Below are 21,893 nucleotides of genomic sequence, written 5' to 3' on the forward strand. Positions count from 1 at the left end.
ACCAGTTACATTCTAAAGGGTGTTTATGCAGCGTTGTTAGCGTATACACACACGTACATCATAACACACTAACACAACATCTGCTTTGGTACAAAGTGCCTGCACTAACAAACAACACAGAATAGCAGCTTGGAAGACTCTTTCAGACTCGTCAACTAAAACAAGGTGCAGTTGTGAAACATCACTATAGGGCAGTGAAGCATTCATACAGATAGCTCCATATTCAATGAAAATAAATATGGAAATCTTGCATATTCACAAAATATACCACTTGGCCCCATTTAAAAGGGATGATCAGCTAATCGCATGAGCGTATGGATTGTCAATCACAACACACAGCTACTATAATGAAGGATCTCGTGGCTGTATGTCTAAGGTTACAGTTTAACGTGAACTGCTTGACATACTGTATATGTGACACTGGACCACAAAACTAATCTTAAGTCGCTGGGGTATATTTGTAGCAATAGCCAAAAATACATTGTATGGGTCAAAATTGATTTTTCTTTTATGCCAAAAATCATTAGGATATTAAGTAAAGATCATGTTCAATGAAGATATTTTGTAAATTTCCTACTGTAAAAATATTAAAACTTCATTTTTGATTGGTAGTATGCATTGCTAAGAACTTCATTTGAACAACTTCAAAGGTAATTTTCTCAATATTTTGATTTTTTTGCATCCTCAGATTCCAGATTTTTAAATAGTTGTATATCAGACAAATATTGTCCTATCATAACAAACCATACATCAGTGGAAAGCTTATTTATTCAGCGTTCAGATGATGTATAAATCTCAATTTCGAAAAATTGACCCTTATGACTGGTTTTGTGGTTCAGGGTCACATATGATTATGTGTTCAGGTCAAGACTATGGAATCGCAGGTCTTCACATAGAATAAGTTTTTACTTGCAAGACAACTTGGTTTCACATGTGGCTGCCTGCTGCTTTTAAATGGCAGAGATGTCTTTAGCTCTGAGACGGACGATGTGTTCAAGCTGGCCTGAATCGGACACGTCGTAGCTGGTCTTGTACTTGGCCAGAATCTTCATGAGCGGACGCAGTCGGAGCCACCACTGTTCCTTCGGGATCCTGTGACTGGAAATAAACATGAACAATATCAGGTCAAAGGAATTTGTTATTTTAAAATGTTTTTTAATGTGATTTTTTTAAGGGAATATATAATGGAAAATTTTTTTTCCTTGTTCTATTGAGTTAAAAATAATGTATTAAGAAGACATAGACACAACTCTAAACTCCTTCTCAAGTCCACCCAGACCATTGATTACAATTAAAGTCACTAAAAACTAAAATAAGAAACTTTTTTAAACTTTACACTTTTATTATTAATTTTTCTATTAATTTTTTCACAATCAAATTTCTAAAAAGATATTATGCATTACTTTGTACATTATGAATACTTGAATAATGTGTTATACATAAAGGCTTTAAGTATAGTGTTACCAAAAAAGTTAAATGTTTCAATCAAAATAAAAAAATTTAAGAGTAGCCTTGCAAACAAATATTACGACATCATTTTTAAGATAATAGAATCAGCTTTGTGAAGCTTGCTTGTTGTCTTACACAAAATCCGTCTCATCCTTCAGCTGTATGACAGGCTGGAAGACCAGGGCCCTGCGCCGCATCCCCAACAAACACGCAGAATCCTCTGTGTTCGCAAACACACGGCCTACGAAACACACAAAAATGTGGTACTGTACAAAGTCTACAAGCAGCGCAAAATGACCAAAGATATAAGCATAATAACACTGTGCTTCAAGTGAAATCAATATCATTTTGAGATTCAAATAACTTACCTTCACCTGAGCCAACGAAGGAAAGCAAAATACAAAGAGCAAAATGAAATAACACTGTGTGACAGTGAAGACCAAACATTTCTTATATTAAAGGTGCACTTAGTGATTTTTGAAAATCAGTTTTGACCACAGCGTCGGACCTGAGTCCCAAAACACACTTGTAGCCAATCAGCAGTAAGGGGGCGTGTCTTGTAATGATAGATAGAAGAGAGCGCTCAATTTGTGTCATCTTCATTTGTTTCCGTGATCATCGTTGCCACGGTTGTGTACCAAAATTAGGGCGTGGAGATTTTCAAACAGGTATGGGCGTTTGTGTTTTGGTGCTTTCAAATATCAACATCGTTTGGCAAAAATCACTTAGTGCATCTTTAATATATAATTCTTAATATATTATATTTCTTAATATAATGTATGAATTTTTTAGAAAAAAATCTTTACAAAATTTGGCAAAAATCACTTAGTGCATCTTTAATATATAATTCTTAATATATTTATTATTAATTGTATTATACACACACACACACACACAATTAATGTAATATTTTTTTTTATTATTATTATTTGTATTTTATTCTCAAAAATATTATTAATTAATGTATTCATTAACCTAATGGATAAAATTACACTTGTTCGATATTTTTACCAGCTGAAAGTTTCAGGTCTTTTATGTTTTTAATACTGATGATTTTGGCATACAGCTCATGAAACATAAAACCCTCATGAAAACTTCAAAAAATTAGCATATTTCATCCGACACAATTAAAAGAAAAATACAAAAAAAGTCAACCTTTGTAAAATAATTAGTGTTCAGTTATGCACTTCATACACCTTTGTGCAGGAAATTGATTTTTCAAGCGTGGCCATGGAGGCAATCAGCCTGTTGGCCACTGCTGGAGGTGTTATGGAGGCAGGATGCTGCGATAGCAGCCTTAAGCATCTAATCCAAAGTGTTGGGTCTTCGTCTCTCACAACTCTCCCATTCACAATATACAGACTTTATCCATGGGGGTCAGGTCAGGAGAGGGCAGGCCAATTGACAGCACAGTAATACCATGGTCAGTAAAACAAATTACCGTGGTTTTGGCACTGCTGAGCTGTGTCGTGCTGAAAAACACAAATCTTCATCTCCATAAAGCTACAGCAGATGGAAGCATGAGGTACTCCAAAATCTCTGATAGCTAGCTGCATTGACAAGCCCCCGATAAAACAACAGTGGGACCAACAGTGGAGCTGAATGGCACCCCAGACCATTACTGATCTGTGGTGTACTGGCACTGCGACTTCGGCATTTTGGCATTTCCAAGTCGACAGCTTTTTTTCGGCACCTTCAATATGATTTCCGAATGAATGCAAAATTGTGCTTTCAATCCGAAAAAACAGTTACTTTTCACCGTCCAGTGCTGCTTCTCTGTAGCCCAGGTCAGGCTGAAGCGAAAGCAAAAAACAAAGACTGTGCAAATGAAATATGTTGTACTGCACAGTGCTTCCGCAGGTCCCCAACATTCGGCCCTTCCTCTCCAAAGGTGGCAAGGGCGTCCGGATTTTTTGAAAAACTGTTTTGACCACAGCACTTCACTGAGTCCCAAAAAACACTTTCTGGTCAACAGCCAATCAGCAGTAAGGGGGAGTGTCTTGTCAATGATGATAGATAGTCAAGTTTACCACGATTCAGTTGAGTAATATTAGCGCGTGTCTTCCTCTCAGGAACCTTTTGAGGGTGTCCAATGAGTTGTGTACCTAGGGCTGGACCGCTCCTCTCGCCTCGTTGTGCACCGCGTTTCTATTGTCGGGTCGTTTTAGCCATGATTGTGTGGGATAATAATTCAGCTAGGAGATTTCAACATGAAGCTTATACCTTAAATTCCGGCCTGTTGTGTTTAGAGTGCTATTACACAAGGACGACTTCATCAATAGCTGCCTGAGTTTTTGGTAGGTCAATCAGAGTTTATAGTTAATTAGTTTTTGAATAGATAGAAGAGAGCGATAATTGGGTTATCTTATTATGTATTGTGATCCTCGTTGCCAATAGGAACTGGATTTCAAACAGGAATTAGCGTTTATGTTTGTGCTGCTCAAATATCAACATCGTTGCAAATCACAGTGCATCAGTAATTACAAAGACCTGAATATATTGCATTTTTGGTGTGCACATATAAAATATATAATTGTTTATTGTATTAATTTATCATTACATTATTAATGGTAAATAAAGACACACACACATCACACACAATTGCTAATTATATAGAAAAACCACATATATAAAATTTTTTTAGAAGTATGCTTATTTTTTTAGAAGGAATACTGTATATTTAGTATATTTATAGTAATTTTAATTATTGATAAATTAATTATTATTAACACAGATTAACACAGAGGCACTAAAATTTTTTGCTCATGAAAATATATTATATATATAGTATATATAGATCTATATATATAATATATATATATAAATGATATATGATTTATATGTATATATAATTTATTTATATAATTCTTAGTTACAGAAATATGTAAGTGTATGTGGTGCAAAAATGTGCTCTAAGATTATCAGCATTTAATTTCCTGCAGCAGTGTTAAATATGTACATTTTCTGTCGCACAAAAATCAGTTCTGACTTCACACAATCCCAGACTACATCTAATTTCTCTTTACCTGTTCTGTAAAACTCTTTGAGCTTCTTGGAGATCCACTGCATGGCTTTAGCTGCGATCTTGGTGCCAAAGTTCCTGTCAAATGGGGAAGGAGCACCACCCTACACAGCAGATGAACAATATTCTGATCACATCCACAACTGTATTTGTGTGTGTATGCAAATGTGTGTGTGTTTGTACCTGCTGCATGTGTCCCAGGACGTTCTTCCTGCAGTCAAAGACTCCTTTGCCCTCTTCACTGTACAGCTGGTAGATGAAGTCAGTGGTGTAGTTCTCACTGCAGTTCTCATTCCTGTAAAATACAGACACGCATACAAACACACCTCACTGCTTCTACATGATACATGAATCCAGTGTATTAATGCTGTATGTGAGAGAGCTAGATCATACCTGAGCACTAAACCTCTCTGGATGCTGGTCTTCATCTTCTCAGTCAAATGTTCTACGTTAGACTGAAAAATAGAGCACTCATAAAAACTCAGCATGACGCTGACGTTCTCTCTCTCTTTCCTTAAATAGTACACTCTGCTAAATATTGCTGCCTGCGTATGGGACAGAGCAGACAGAGGACGTGAAGAAGGGTACACTGTAGTGCCTGTGTCTGGCAGAAGGGGACAGACTTGACCTTTGACCCTGAACTATTAAGAATCATTGATTTGGCTTTGGCTACTGTGTGTTCATAATGGAATACTAGCTAGACACACACGTAAGACCCCCCCCCAAACATTTTTTTTAATAAATACAAATAAATACTTATTCAGCAAATTGATCAAAAGTGACAGTAAAGACTTTGTTCAATGCAAATAATGGGTAAAAAAAAAAACATTGTAAACATTATTTTTAGTGCTTATTTGTAGCTTATATAATATATATATATATATATATATAATATCTATATATATATAAATACATATAGTGGATATATACATGTATATACTCTATATACCATATATATATACATATATATATAATATATATACATATGTATATATATATACTATTATATATATAGATATATATACATATGTATATATATACATATGTATATATATACTTATATATATAACACATATATAATATATATATATATATACATATATATATATATATATATATATATACATATATATATATATATATATATATATATATATATATATATATATATATATATATATATATATGTTTATATATATATATATATATATATAAGTGAAGTACAGTGTCTCTCACCTGCAGGTCTCGGATGTCAAATGGCTCTTCATAGATGTAGGCTGCATCCGCTCCAGCCGCCAGACCACCCACCGTTGCCAGGTAACCACAGTAACCACCCATCGTCTCAATGATGAACACACGACGCTTGGTTCCGCTGGCCGACTGCTTTATACGATCACATGTCTGACAACCACATTTTTAAAGTTAAAGAATGAAACATATCTGTTATTATCACATTCATGCACATGCAAAAGCCAGTGCAGTTCTGACACATACCCGTAAACGACTAGATATACAGGATATTACTGAAGTATAACACAAGCATAAAGCATGGTCCAAAATTAACTGGCCAATGGTGGGTACATAAAAAACGTTTTAAAAATTGATTTAAAACATTTTGGAAATAATATTTTAGTAAATAATTTAATATATATTAAGGAACATTTGAACTGTGGATTTTATGATTTAGCAGATTTTTGGCAAAGGTTAAAGAGTAAGTTCAGGAATTACTCAAACTACTATTAACTCAGCTTACACAATGTATAATTTTGCAATTTGTTCATAAAAGTTGACACTCGTTGAGCGTTAATTTTGGACCTGTGCGCAAGCCATCACATGCAAGCACAAGGCACTATATAGTTCACAACAACAGAGAACATGCATGTGGTTTCAACTCATAAATAAGTGATTAGGTGCAGTTCCTTTTCTGGGATGATAAATGTTTGCCATGCAATTTAGGAAAATATACAAACGTTTCAGATCAGCATAGAAATCTTTCCTGTAGTGGACAAAAATGGTTTTGTATGTTATTGAACCTCAGATAATGTAAATTGCATCTAAAGCTTAATATCTCATGGGCAGATATTTATGTGAGGACAGAAAAAAATAAAAATAAAAGATATGTATAAGTGCACTAAGAAGTTGTTTCAATTGTAATATATATACAGTATATATATATACATATATATATTTATATATATATATATATATATATATATATATCTCTGCATTATATTTTTATATATATTCTTTTAAAAAACTACAATTGACAAATGCATTTAAAGTGACATTTATCATTTTATTGTACCTAAAAGCAAATCACATGACCAGCCGAACACTTCACTTTATCACAGTAAACTACCTACCATTGTTCACTTCCTCTCGGAATAAATTATGCATGTCAAAAATGTCTTTGAAATGGAGAAGTTATGGTACTGATAAGCATATATGTTTTGAGTGCGTGTGTGTGTGTGTGTGTGTGTGTGTGTGTGTGTGTGTGTGTGTGTGTGTGTGTGTGTGTGTGTTTGTGTGTGATTTTTGTGTCAACCTAAAACAGTATTTGGAGAAATTTAGCATATCATCACTTGCTCGCCAATGGATCCTTATCAGCTGTTTGGACTCTCATTCTGATGGCACCCATTTACTACAGAGGATCCATTGGTGAGCAAGTGCTGTAATGCAAAATTTCTCCAAATCTGTTCTGATGAACAAACAAACTCATCTATATCTTAGATATCCCAAGGGTGAATACATTTTCAGTAAATTTTAATTTTTTGTTCAACTATTTCTTTAACCAAAAATGACTTAGTGCATCTTTAAAAAAAAAAAGCCTGACAAATTCTCTATTTCCATTTCCGCTGTGCTGATCACTATCGTAACATCTGCCATTCCGGCTGAGGGGAGTGCGTCTTACCTCCACTATGGCATTGAGGGAGGTGTCAGCGCCAATGCTGAGGTCAGTGCCGGACACATTATTACTGATGGTGGCGGGCAGCATGCACATGGGCACACAGAACTCCTCATACCTGCTGCGGGCATCGACCAGCTGCAGCAAACTCTCAAAGGCCTGCAGCAGTGCACATGCATTAGGATGACTGCTCACTTACTTACTAGTGTACACTAAACAGGACGGAATATGCTGTCCTTTCTGATTGTTTTTGAGGGGTAAAAATGTTTCCTGTCTGATCAAGACCAACATATAGTTGACCAACAGATGGAGCTCCAACTCGTGATGTGGGCATGGCATTGGCTAAATGGTGATGGAGGGAAGTTATTTAGATAGCAGAAAGCCTCACAAACCGACCGACTGAACACACCTGCACAACCATACCCTAAACAGCGCAACAAAACACACACATGCAGACAGAGATTCTTTCTTTACGTATGGGTTGGCATTAAATGTCATTTTGTTAGTTGCACTTACATTTGATTTGATTTGTTATTAACAACTTAATGTTTATGGACAGAACATGTTTCATGCATTCTAACTGAAATATTAATTCAAGAAATCGTCAGTTAGACACAAATGCTGTTCATAGAAATTAAAATGTTATTGAGCATTAGGAATTAAAGCATGTAATTATTTATTACTGCTGAAACCGAAAAAATTAAAGGTTATTCCACAACAACATAAATATGTTATTTTTGCGATTAAATGGTTTTAGATGTTAGTGATGTTATTTACTGTCAAATACTTTTGAACTCAATTCCAAATGCTCTTTAATTAACACACACACACACACACACACACACACACACACACACACACACACACACACACACACACACACACACACACACACACACACACACACACACACACACATATATATATATAAAATATCAGATATATATGATTTTGGAAATAGCAGAACCGAGCTCAAAATAAAAAAGATTAATAATAAATTAATGTTATAATAGTTTAATAATAAATCCAACAATTTTATAAATTAAATGATAATGTTTTCACATCACATGCATTATAATCAAACTTAAAATGCAATATAATAATTATTATTGTTATTAGAATTTGTCTCTCAGTGTGATTGCGCTGTAGTGTCGATAAACACATTGTGTTGGACCAGGCCTTTAATATAAACACACACAAAACACAGTTATAGAGTTAAGTGTGAGACTGGGCGACAGGTTGTGCTGTGTGACCACATGCGTTCGTCTCCAGACACACTGATTCAGTCAGGCTGCAGTGATCACCAACCTCACCATCAAACACACTGATATCTCATCCAACCAAATGCACCTCTACTTCATACTACAATACAAAACTCTAACTTTAGAGCTGTGAGTCAACCTACTAACCACAGCAAGTATGTTTACATGCACTTTAAAAAATTATATAAAATATATATATATATATATATATATATATATATATATATATATATATATATATATATATATATATATATATATGCATGTTAATTGGTTTACAGTTGGCCTCAATATTGTGTGCATGATCTGAAGGACAGAAGAGATGCACACAATGTATTTAACTATTCCAGTAATAATATTAGCCATAACCATGTCTTAAGCATTGGGGTGGGCCAAACCAAAGAAGTAATGATCTTTTTATCTAAATATTTATTTGTAATAATTACAAAATTTAAAGGGAGTTTAGGGAATAAAGTAAACGTATAGGAAAAACAGTAAATTTATTAGCAAATAATATTTTTATTTTAAAATGTGCACACATTCACTATACCAGTACAGCTTTATTAATGTTTCTTGTCTCTGCACATTCATTTATGAATTAAATAGATGACATATATGAGAGCCTGTTTTTTTTTCAATACAAACAATGAAATCTGTTGTCAAATATTAAATGTTTAGCTACTTACATAATACACTGTTTCATTGTTACAGTTGAATTGTTGTGCTGCCTTCTTTGATTTTATTGCCCATTTCAATAATTTTGACATTGACAAGTACTGACAGACCAGCCTAAAAATGAAATCTTTTTTCATCCTAACAACATATTTGTTGGCTTCAAAATGTTTTGAAGTGGGTTTTTCGCAACCACGTTACAGAAGACCCATTTTGGGTTACCCAAAGAAAAAATATTTTAATTTTTTCTCAGTGTGAAGAACATTTTAAAAATCTAAACAACTTTTTCCTCTATAAATAACCTTAAGTACAATGGAAAGGTTTCATGGATTTTAGAAGCCAATAAAAGTGTATATGCTTAGTCAGACAGATAAAGTATTGTAAATGTATAGTAACTGTACATGTAAACATACTTAATACGACCAAGCACAAGTTTACCTGTTTACCTGTTAAACAGCTCTATCCCACCCTCCAAATGCAGCTCTACCTCACCCTAGCAAATAGAAATCTACCTCATCTTACTAAACACCACTCGACCACACTTTCTGTGCTTTGCAATGTATCTAAAAACCAAATTTCCCTAAGGCTGAGTCTTATGCTGAGCTTATGCTGCAACCCAGAAAATGTTGTTTAACATTCAAGTATTTTTAGTCTGACCTGTGTGTTTCCTGTCTGGGAGGTTGGCAATCCTCAGCCCTGACCTTTCAGCATATCTCACTGACAGAACAGTGCTCTCGACAAACAGATACACATGCCCACCACCCCCATACACACACACACACTCTGACACGAGTGTGTGCCGTCTTACGTCCGTGATGGCGTTGAGGGCCGTGTCTGCCCCGATACTCAGGTCTGAGCCGGGGATGTTGTTGGACACAGTGGCCGGGACCATCACCATGGGAACACAAAGCTCTGCGTGTTTGGAACGAGCTGCTTGCAGCTCCAACAGCCCCAAATATGCCTGCGGTCAGAGCAAGGACTTATGGGTCACTGGCCAGAATTATGGGTAATGTTAAGAAAGGGGAGGGGCAGAGAGCCATGCCCACTATGATAATGTGGGTAGGAAGATACTGTAAGTATTAATGCAGAATTTTTACTTGGTGTTTGTTGTAGTCTGGCACTTTAAGATGTTTTACATTACATGTCAAAAGATTGGGGTGTGTAAGATTTTTTTAAAATGTTTTAGTCTTTTATAGTCTTTTAATATTGTGAAATATTATTACAATTTAAAATAATTTTTTTATATATATATAATTTATTTCTGGGATCCAATGTTGAATTTCCAGCATCATTACTTCAGTCTTCAGTGTCACATGATCCTTCAGAAATCATTCTCTCTGCTCAAGCAACATTTATTATTATTATCAATGCTGACAACAGTTGTGCTGCTTTATATTTTTGTTGAAATCATGGTATATTACTTTCAGAATTATTTGGTTAGTAAAGTTTTTTAACTAAAATAATTAAATAATGAAAATAATGTACCATGATTTCCACAAAAATTTAAAGATGTTTAAAGATAATGTTTCAAAGATTTCAAAATAAATGTGAGCCTATTCTTTTTAGAATACCATTTATTTTGAAATCTTTGAAACATTATCTTTACTGTCACTTTTGATCAATTTAATGTACTCTCGTCAAATAAACGTATCAATTTCTTAAAAAAAAAAATCTTACTGACCCCAACAAGTCTCATAATTGTTAAATAAAGTGTTATTTTCTTAGAAACCAATGTATATCTGGGAATTAAACAAAAACACTGTAAATTGTTGTTTTTTACCTGTAAATAACCATTTTATATAACAGATATGATAAAACAGTGATAAAATAATTTACAGACATTATGTCATCCTAATGAAAAATGCTGGGTTGACAACTTATTTTTTAGTAGAAATTTCAATGTCATAGAATCAAAATCTTATTTATTGATTGATATGTAGCAAAATATGAACACTTTTTTTTACTGTAAAGCTTATTTTACGTAGATACTGTAAATGTTACATTACATACCTCAAAACCTCCAATAACCAGTAAAGCGTTGATGTTGTGAATCCTCATCTGTTCTGCAATTTTATCAATGTGTTTTGCTGGGAGAGTTCTGAAAGAATACCAGAAAAAATCCTATTCATTGCATACATTCATATAAGTGTTTTTTTTTTTTTTTTTTTTTTTTGACAATAGGCCCTTAGAAATATAATCTTACCTTTTTGTTCCTAGCAGAGACCCGCCCTGGCCTGTCCAGCCCCCAACATCACCCCACTTGATTTCTTTTATCTGAAAGCAGGAAAAACAATCAAAGAAGGAGCACATATGGGATGGACATTTGCTTTAACTCCTGTATCTCTTCATCTGTTACACAAAGCAACAGAGAAACTTTGCAAAATGGCTGGAGACACATACAATCAAAATTGTCCAAATAAGCAAGAAAATGCCTCAAACGTGCATTTAAATGGCAAACATGCATCATCGCCATGAGCAGCATTACCTCTGAAAGAGTAAAGTAGTATCGAACAGATCTGTAATGCTACACTAGGTTAATTATGGCACTGAACACAATGCAGCAGGGGATTGTGGGATGGAATAATGGGCTTACTGTAATCATGACTCTTTATCTCATTTGGGAAGGGATTGATTTACATAAACACGTCCATATGCAGACTTGTAGTGTTTCACAGAGACGGGGTTGCCACCTGATTCTTTGCTAAATAATTTGTCAAAACTGAATGGCATTTCCACCACATCTTAAATCATATATTGTATTTGACAACATTAAATATTTTAAACAATTTTAGAATAAAACATCAGATTCTTTAGTCTTGCTAAGGCAAATTTTTCAAAAATTTTCAATATTATATTTTAACTAGTGCTGTCAAACGATTAATATCGATTAATCACACCGATTTATAGGTTTTTGTTTAAATGTTATTTTTTTTTGTTATTTTTTTTTTTTTTTTGTTTTGTTTATTTAAAAAAAATAATGTATTTTTTTAGAAAATATTTACATGTATTTACATGTATATATTTATATTCATATAATTTATATTATATATATAAACGTAACATTTTTCTTAAATATATACATGCATGTGTGTCTATTTATATATACGGAATAAATATACACAGTACACAAATATTATGTAAACAAAAACTTTTATTTTGGATGCAATTAATCTTTTGACAGCACTAATTTTAATTTTTTTTTGCATAATTTGACAAAATTAAATTAGAACTTGATTGGAGATTTTGCACAACAAATGATAGTGATTATAATATTAAAAATAATCTATTCTGTTCTCAAGTGATATTTACCATAAGTTTTGATTATGCTGATTTTACCTTGATTTTCTAAAAACTTTTATTAGAGGTAATATTGTTGGTTGTGATGGAAATAATGCCACAACAATGTAATATTTGTAAAAAAAAACCTTTTGAAATAGTTCAGAATTATTTCACTCTTCATTTTAGATTACCATACTTTAAAAAAAATCTATAATATTTTTATAATGCATATTCCTGATTTAAAATTTAACGTCTGTGTCTGGGAGAAGAAAAAAAAAACTATTATTCTTATCTTTTAGTATCTATATAAAAAGTATTTGAAAAGTGCCAAACACAAATGATGAAACATCAACATAAAACTTCCCATAATTAACAAAACACCAATTAAACAGAATGGTCTGTTAGTTTGCGTTGCATTACCTGTCCCTTAGAGAAGCCCTCAAATCCATCATTTACAGCAAACAAAGTGTGGCCTTCGGTGATCCCGACCCTGACGGCCGAGCGCACGGCTGCATTCATGCCAGCTGCAGGAGCGCCAACATTCAGCACAGCCACGTTAAATGAGCTCTAGAGAAGAGAAGAGAGCATTATCACACAACATAAACACAACTAAACACACAATCCCACGAGTCCTCTCATTCATGAAGTCAGGCCTGCGTCTCAAAGTGAGTCACATGACCTCAAAGGTTTATAGAGCAGAACGATTTGGAGTCTAATCTGCTACAAAACAGAAACACATTACAAAATCCTGGATTAAGCTGCATTTGTGTGATTGTGAGTAAACTACTGCAGAAAACATCATGAATATGTACAAAAATGATTCAGTCTTTCTTCCTACACTCACAAAGATATATATCAGGAAAGAATGCTATGAAAATAAATCCACATTGTTTATCCCTTAGATCTTTCATTGAAAAAAATCAATCTAACCTTTCACTGAAGTAAAACAAAATATTATTCTATTTTATACTTGGAAAAAAATCAATCAGATGCTTACTAAGGAAAAAATTGTAAAAGGAACTTCAGGAATCTATCAGATTAAAAAGCATTCAATATTCAATTCTTTTGTCATCTATTCTATTCTATTTGTATATTCCATGTACAGTGCTCCTGTAGCTCAAGTGGTAGAGCATTGCGTTACCAAGCGCAAGGTTGGGGGTTCGTTTCCCCGGGAACACATGATAGGTAAAAATTGATAGCCTGAATTCACTGTAAGTCGCTTTGGATAAAAGCGTCTGCTAAATGCATAAATTTAAATTTATGTACATACACGTCCTTCCTGTGTTCCATCCTTATCCCCGCAAAAGAAAAATAAAATAAACATTGAGCTGTCAGTGTCACAGAAATAGTCAGAGGAGATATGTTATACACAATATTATTAATAATAATAAGATGAAAGTCATTATCACTTACACGTGGAAGTTCAGCATCAATTTTGCGATGAGACAGGAGTTTGTAAGTGTTCAGGTTGTTTTCGAAACTTCTAAAATTTACAAAGAAAAACAAAAAAGGATTTTAAAAAAAAGTCATTCAGACATTTTCTGTAGGGTTAAAAGCACAAAAACTAAGATGAACTGTTTTATTTTTGACATTGACATCTGCTCTGTAAAAAGATGATTTTTGTGGTTTACCTGCCACGCAGTTTTACAGCTTCTTCAAATCGCTTTTCATCCATGGCCTTCTGAACCTCCTGTGTCTGCAATACGACAAACAATATATTTCCTGAGAACTTCAACACTAATGTTATCCCATGCCTTCTGCAACTCAAGCCAAAGTCTTTCCTTTGAATGTACAATAGATCAGTCCAGTTTATTTTCCAATTGGCCCCAAATTTGCTCGATGAGGTTGAGGTCCACTTTGAGGGGGCCAGTCCATCATTTTCAACGTTCCAGCAAATTCCTTCTGTCGCAGGTAGTTCTGGCAATAGTTCGTTTTATGGGTATTGTAATGGCCAATTCAACAAAAACAACCGAAACCTCTTAAATATGCCGTGTTCTAATAATTTTGGCCACCACTTTATATTTTTTTCATAATTTTATAAATACACACATATCTTTTATATTTACTTTATATAAACTTGGTGACCGGTTTTGGGATGGATAAACATGTACATGACACATATACCCAAACATGTATCAGACATACATAAACATAAATATTTGCATGGGCTAGATTTATGAAATTGTTCCAATTGCTAATATATGTTTAACTTCATAAGGAAATATATTTCATGTATGGAAATGTTATATGTGTACATATATATTTGCGTATGGGAAAATATTGCTTTAGGACAAATCTCTGAAATACTTTTTATTTTTTTATTTATGGTTGGTCTTCTTACCTCTCTTACTGACACAGATGTGGAAAGATGACAGGAAACAAGAACTTATGTGAACTAATCACTAGGCCAGGCTCCCAGACTTAATTAGCTTCACTATAATCATTAAAACCCGAAAGACTGCCATTAGCTGAGTTACTTTCTCACCATCTGAACGCACTCCATCAGAGGAAGCCTGACAGCCTGGTTCCCACACAGAGACACCACACATGCTGGAGTACCAGGAGACGCTTCTAACAGGGCCAACACGGCTTCCACACCCATACGACTCGCCTACGGAGGAAAAGCGAAGAGACTGAATACACCATGTCAAAGTGTTTTTTCCCAATTCAATCAAATTAAGTTGTGATTTATTCAGTAAGGACCATACCAAAATCCGGTCAAAGGCAGAGGGTGTTCCTCCTCTCTGGACGTGACCCAGAATGGTGACCCGCGTGTCAAACCCCAAACAGCGCACCACCAGCTGCAGTAGAGAGTCAACACACAATCTTCACTTCAAATCAAATACAGATGTTTCTCAAACAGATCCAAGCAAGATTGTCGAATTAAAAGTTGAATGGCAGATATACACTACTGTACAAAAGTTTGGGGTCGGGGTGATTTTGTTATGTTTTTTAAGTCACTTATGCTCAGCAAGGCTGCATTTATTTAATTAAAAATACAATAAAACAGTAATATTGTGAAATATTTTTTGCAATTTAAAATAATTTATTCCTGTGTTGCAGAGCTGAATTTTCAGCATCCTTCAGAAATTCTACTATTATGCCGATTTGCTGCTCAGTAAAACATTCTCATCATTATCAATGCTGAAAACAGTTTTTGCTGCTTAATACTGTTGTGGAAACTATTCATTTTCTTTCCAGGATTCTTTGATGAATAAATAGTTCAAAATAACAGCATTTATTAAAACTGTAACAATGTAAATGTCTTCACTTTCATTTTTTATCAATTTAAAGCATCTTTGCTAAATAAAGGTATTGATTTATGAAAAAACTGAGAATCAGAAGAAAAAAGGTAGTGTGTAGATGGATTTATTATTGATTTTGGACTGAACATAGAAACCCAAGCCCAAATTAAAAACACACATGCATAAAAAAGCAATATTTCTAAGGGGGTTATTAAAGGCAAGCTCAGCTAACATAACCACAGACCTAACTGCTGTAAGAGAAACTGTGCGTAACTTAAAAAAAGGTAATTACATGCTGATCACAACTGCTACAATCAGTCCGATAAATGAAGGGAAAGTACAATATGGAAACTCACACATTTACACAAAAAGACAATGTCTACCAAAACTCAAAAGACACGTTTTTATTTGTTAAGTGTAAGAGAAGAAAAACAGTAATTTGTAAGCTTTTTTAACATGAATGTGCTGTATGGGCTGTATCTGTGCATTACTCACGTCCTTTATAAGTTCTGTGGTTATGGGCTTGTTGTTTTGGTCTATTGCACCTTCAGCTACTATGATGATATTAAGCCGTTTCTTATCAGCACGATTCTACAAGGGAAAAAAGCGTGCACACACACATCCATACACACATACACACTGGTGAGAACAGGGAGAAGATACTCACGTCCTTCACTGTATTAGAGCTGATGGGGTTTCCGTGTCTGTCTGTGGCTCCCTCGGCCACTATGATTATATTAAGACGAGAACCTCGCAAACGGCTCTGCAGGACAAACACTGGAGGACTGAAACAAGTGGTGTGTGTGTGCACTGGCATGTATGCATGAGTGTGTTGTGTGATTGTGTTCATATGTATGTGCATGGCAGCTTGGGAAACTGATGCTAGCCAATAATTTTGAGTAGTATTGTAAAGCTATTCTTTAAAAAAGGTTTACTACTCTACAAGCTAGCTAACCGCAATGAAGCTGTAAGCTATTAAACTTTCTAAATACCAGATTACATAATTCAGTTGAAAAGAGAAGCATTTTTCTGTCACAAAAACAATAAAGAAATCGATTAGTGATTATAATGTAATGTAATTAAATGTTTGTTTTGCTACAAAAAGACAATGTAAAACAATGCACAAAGAGTTGCAGGAAAACAACTGAGTGATGATTCGGAGGATTTAGTGAATCATATTTCTTTAACCAGTTCATTAAATGAATCATCAGAATGAACTGCCTTACTAAAATAATTCAATGCTATACGTAAAAGAAAAACATTAAAGACAACCATAAATGCAGAGACTTCCTATTTTAACTTTTATTTATATATACATACACTGATATATATATATACACACACACACACACACACACACACACACACACACACACGTATAAATATGTATATATATATATATATACATATTTATACGTGTGTGTGTGTGTGTGTGTGTGTGTGTGTGTGTGTATGCATGCATAATATTCCCTCTCATATAATTCTCGCTTATTTCTAATTAATTTATAGTTATCTTTTTCTCTAGATTTCAGCTTTAGCTTGTGTGTGAATCTAGCTTACACTTAAAATTCCCACAAATATTGCTGGCACTGATGACAAATTGTGTGTGAAGCATCTCATTTGTAAGTCGCTTTGAATAAAACCAGTAAATGCTAATTATTTCCTCAGCTTCCTCTGTTGCAAGGCTCCATGCACAATATAAAGCAAATAGTTCAAACACTGAAGTGATGTTAGTTCATGCTACAGTGCAACTGCTGTAGGTAGCTGGTTACTGGTTTTAAAAACAACTAGAGTACTGTCACTTATCTGAATAATGCAATTAGGTTAAAAACCTCTATATTTGAGCTGGTTTGAGAACAGCTGTAGGTTTTTGTGTGTATGTTTATGTGTGTGAGTGTGTTACCTCTGATAGTTTATGACACATCTGTTCCTCCCAGCCATCCTTGGGAGGCATTTCTGGAATCAGCACCCAGTCAGCTCCACATGCAAGAGCACTGACTAATGCTAGATACCTACACACACATACACAAATGGTTTAATGCTGATTTTTCAGTATATGCATGTTTCTCTTTAGAGTGTTTCTAGTCGAGGGTCTTACCCACAGTGTCTTCCCATGACCTCCAGCACAAAGGTCCTCTGATGGCTGAAAATTAATTTAAAAAAAAATCTATTTATCTTTAATGACAAACTATGTATTTGATATTCAAAGTGCATTTACACTACTAGTCAAAAGTTTGGAATAATTATGATTGAAAAATGTCTCTTATGCTCACCATAATATGCTGATTTTAATATCTAATAACTAGAATTTTCTGTATATTGTCATTTTTGGTATATACAGTACCTTTGTGCCGTGGTCATTATGGCGTCCACCACCTCTATGATCCTGTGCAGTGCTGAGTCAGTGCCAATGGTCATATCTGTCCCACAGAAATCATTGTCAATAGATCCCACCATCCCAACGATATGCAGTGCAGAATGAGTTTGGGCAGCCTCTTCACTGATTTGACCTGGGAGAAATACGGCAAAATATTATGATATTCAGTGCACTTACAAAGTACAAATTCTCGTCCCATGTTTAAGCCCCTCCCACTCTGCTACCTGATTGGACAAGCTCATCCAGGAGTCCACTCCACTCCTCCCTGAAGAGATTAGCCCCGGTCAAACTGCCATCTCCACCAATCACACACAAGTTAGTGATGCCACGCTGCACCAGGTTCAGAGCAGCACGCAAACGGCCCTCATGGGTACGAAAATCCTTACAGCGGGCGCTGCCAATTACAGTGCCACCCTGCACACACACAGTAGTAAGAAAATACAGTTCATATGTAATAACTGATTGTTTTAATTTTGGTCAAAATCTGAAAGTATAAATAAAATATATAAATATCTTTTTTTGTAATCTGATGCTTTAACATATCCACATTTCACATAATTATTGAGTGTGTTAATAAAATAATTGCTTATTGCGTGATTACATAAACAAGTGAACTGAACCAGTTCATTGAAACGAACTGACTGAAAGAACCAGTTCGCGGAGGATAAAAACATATTTTCCTGTTTACTGAGAATATGGATTACAGGTAATAATGTAGTAAATAATGTTCAGATTCTTACACAGACCGATCGTTTCGCTTCATAAGACCTCAATATATTGTCAGAAGCCATGGGTATTCATTTTATGTGTTCTTTGATGTGCTTTCTCAAAAACAGGTAGCTGCTGACTTGCATTTTATTAATCACCACGGTTTCAGCTAAAAATATTCTGTACTGTTCTACTGAAGAAAAAAAAGTCACCTACATCTTCGATAGCCTGAGAGAGAGAGTAAATTAACAGCAAATTTAAATTTTTGGGTGAATTATCCCTTTAAGTAATAATTGTACCACAACATCCTAAAACCAGTAGGTGGCGACAAGTGACTGTTAAAAAATTGACATTGAATTGTTATTGAATCATTCATGCAAACCATTTGTTCAAAAACAGATTCATTTACTAACAAATGCAGTCTGTATGAGTGATTCTTTGAATTATTCATTCATTTTTTTATTATTATTGATTATGTTGAATTAATTAATATTTGAATTAGTCTGAAGCAATTAACTTTTTGTCAGAACCTCTAGTCAAATGTTTTGTTTGTCTAACGTTTCTCCTCCAAAACCACAGGAGAATCATGACCTCTGTTGAGAATCATGCAGCTCTCTACAACAACCCTGCAATGTGTCTTCTCAATGTTTGCTCATTTTTGTGTTGTTTAAGCTTAAGAGACTTGAATATAGCAAACTGCTTACCACTTGTAACATACTGGAAACACTTTCCCATGATGCCTCTTTGATGTTATCACCTCCATCCACCATGCCCTGGTAGCCCTGAGAACCAACCACTGATTGTAACATCATAAAAAAACTGAATTCATTTCCTTCTCACCAAGGCAACCACAGAATGGACACCTTTTATCTGTCACAAGCTTTCATGCATGGCCTTTGAGATCCATGAAAACAATGCTGCTTGTCGGATCTCAATGTCCTGAATACATTTCAGAAAATGTTGTATTTGGTATTTTATAGTGCTTTTAAGGTGTCACTGAGTGCTGTGAAAGACGCCTATAAATAAAATGCATAATTTTATTATTATGGGATTCTAAAAATTTAGACCTGGCAATTAAGAAAATCAAAAATCACCTCATGGATGAAATAAACTTTTGCTCCCACGTAGATTCCCATTCTGACCACTGCCCTCACGGCAGCATTCATACCTACATGACAAAATACAGAAAGAGAGAGAAAGACTGGTCATTCTCAAATTCTAAGGCATCAAACAGTGTAAAGATCATCTATAGGCACATAAATCTGAGAAATGAAAACATGAAAGTGGGCTCTGCTCAGTATGTTCCCTATTGCCTGGACCTGACAAGTTGAATCAAGCATCTGTTCCCCTGAGGTCCAGCCTAACCAGAGGCGTTGTTGTAGTCGCTTTAACCCGCGGCAACATTGTTAAAGTAGCCCAGTTCGGCAACACTGACACGAGCATTCACGAGTAAACAATACAAGCTTAGTAAAATACACTTGTCTATTTTGACTGAGATGTAGGAAGGAAGCCAGACATTGCATCACAACGCAATACGTGTCTTCATGTTCTCTCTCTTGAGTTCAACTGAATAAATGACCTACTGGAGATGCGCTTTTAAAAAGAGCATCCAGCCATCGAACGGAAACTATTATCCCGCGGCTTTTATCCGCGCATACTCACGCTTGGGATGCCGTCGGTTTTTTCCCACGTGATCACGGCATCACGGGAGTCTCGCTCTACTTGCCTGCCATCACGTAGACACGCGAACGCATTCCTCACCGTGATACAAAATGATGATTCATCGTGACAAATATATGCGCATAAAGATGCACAGATAACCTAGTGAGGGACACAAACAGATAACGCAACAGATAGTGCGATCTGAAGGAATTTCAATCATTTTCGTTCACTCATTTTCATTTCATTAGGTCCTACTTCACTAAATGGCAATGTAAGAGTAAAATAAGTGTATGACATCCCGTAAACGCGGCGTCAGGTAATTGCATAAATATTTAATTCCAGTTGCGTTGAAAGCCGCTTGAGCGCACCTGGTTTACGCGTTGTCATGACGCTCATCGAGTGCGAGACTCTCAGCGATGCAACTTTAATTATTTAATTCCATTATCAATAATATGTGGTTCAGCATTAAAATATCAAAACGTGTTAATAATAATCCGGTTTATTTCGGAATCGCTGTAAAAGTGGCGAAGAAGTCATTTGAGCGTCAGTTTAAAACCCCGGAACTGCCTCGTCTTTCTCTTACATCTGATGCACTGGCTCCGTGTAGCTGTGTGATGATTAAAGCTGTAAACAAGTCAGTCTGCCGCTGCGAGCACGAGTAAACAAGCGCACTTGACATCCTAATCGGTTTGTTAAAAGAGAAACAGGCGATACCTTGAGCATCTCCACCACTTGTCAGGACGCCAATGGACTTCCCTGCTCCAGAGAGGTTCTCGAAGAATTTTTTGGTGTCCTGCATTATTCCACAGGTGTCTTTGCAAACAGAGAAACGCCTTTAATTCTCGGGTAAGGTAAGAGCAATCCAAAGCAAGCTGGAGGGGATAAAAGGCTCCGCCGATCAACTTCTCCTCCGGTGTCGGGCGCGCGCGGTCCGGTAGGCTCACATCCACCGCCCCATACTGGATTGACAGCAGCGTCACGCAATAGTCCTGCGGATCACGTCTCATCTGGACGAATTTAGACCAATTGCCTTCCGATGTTGGGATTAAAGAAGTGACAAGGGAGTCCTTTGCTTTCATCAAGTTTAGAGTTGTTATAATACAATCTAAAGATCCAGCCCACTGCAAACGCAACACGATATTCTTCTTTCATAGTTCTTGCAGCGCGTAGAAAAACAGATAAAGTTACTGTCAGTGAGGAAGTAGTTTCACTTATGAAGTTAGTGTGAAATGAGTTCATGGTAATTAAACAGACAAAACGTGTGACCTGGTGATAGAATCTATAGAACAACTATAGCAACCTTAATCCAGTC

General features: G+C 35.2%; 1 protein-coding gene across 9 annotated transcripts; it reads right to left on the bottom strand.

The window, feature by feature from the left end:
- Positions 1-5: 5 nt before the first annotated feature.
- On the bottom strand, positions 6-21,553 carry LOC109108160 (ATP-dependent 6-phosphofructokinase, platelet type-like). 9 transcript variants are annotated; one of them, XM_042718940.1, is made up of 24 exons: positions 21,296-21,552; positions 20,014-20,087; positions 19,624-19,701; positions 18,436-18,625; positions 18,179-18,344; positions 17,933-17,977; positions 17,738-17,846; positions 16,330-16,425; positions 15,298-15,390; positions 15,075-15,200; positions 14,221-14,285; positions 14,003-14,072; positions 13,010-13,156; positions 11,514-11,584; positions 11,321-11,408; positions 10,119-10,271; positions 7,383-7,535; positions 5,708-5,872; positions 4,865-4,926; positions 4,655-4,766; positions 4,476-4,575; positions 1,818-1,823; positions 1,585-1,690; positions 6-1,098 (listed from the first exon to the last, which is right to left on the bottom strand). In XM_042718940.1, the coding sequence occupies exons 1-24, from the start codon at positions 21,378-21,380 to the stop codon at positions 951-953; spliced, it is 2,508 nt and encodes an 835-aa protein (XP_042574874.1). In that variant the 5' UTR covers positions 21,381-21,552; the 3' UTR covers positions 6-950. The 9 variants fall into 9 exon arrangements, with proteins under 9 accessions (XP_042574874.1, XP_042574877.1, XP_042574876.1 ...); XM_042718943.1 differs by lacking the exon at positions 21,296-21,552 and adding an exon at positions 20,582-20,688; XM_042718942.1 differs by lacking the exon at positions 1,818-1,823.
- Between the last annotated feature and the right edge of the window lie 340 nt (positions 21,554-21,893).

The sequence above is a fragment of the Cyprinus carpio genome, chromosome B2, assembly GCF_018340385.1.
Source record: "Cyprinus carpio isolate SPL01 chromosome B2, ASM1834038v1, whole genome shotgun sequence".
Lineage (NCBI taxonomy): Eukaryota > Metazoa > Chordata > Actinopteri > Cypriniformes > Cyprinidae > Cyprinus > Cyprinus carpio.

Coding starts and splice junctions, on each gene's coding strand:
- LOC109108160 (XM_042718940.1), bottom strand. CDS start 21,380: ATGCAGGACACCAAAAAATTCTTCGAGAACCTCTCTGGAGCAGGGAAG. Junction 11,585..13,009: donor AGGGCTTCTCTAAGGGACAG/GTAATGCAACGC, acceptor TCCTGCTTTCAG/ATAAAAGAAATCAAGTGGGG. Junction 4,767..4,864: donor CAGAGAGGTTTAGTGCTCAG/GTATGATCTAGC, acceptor TGTATTTTACAG/GAATGAGAACTGCAGTGAGA.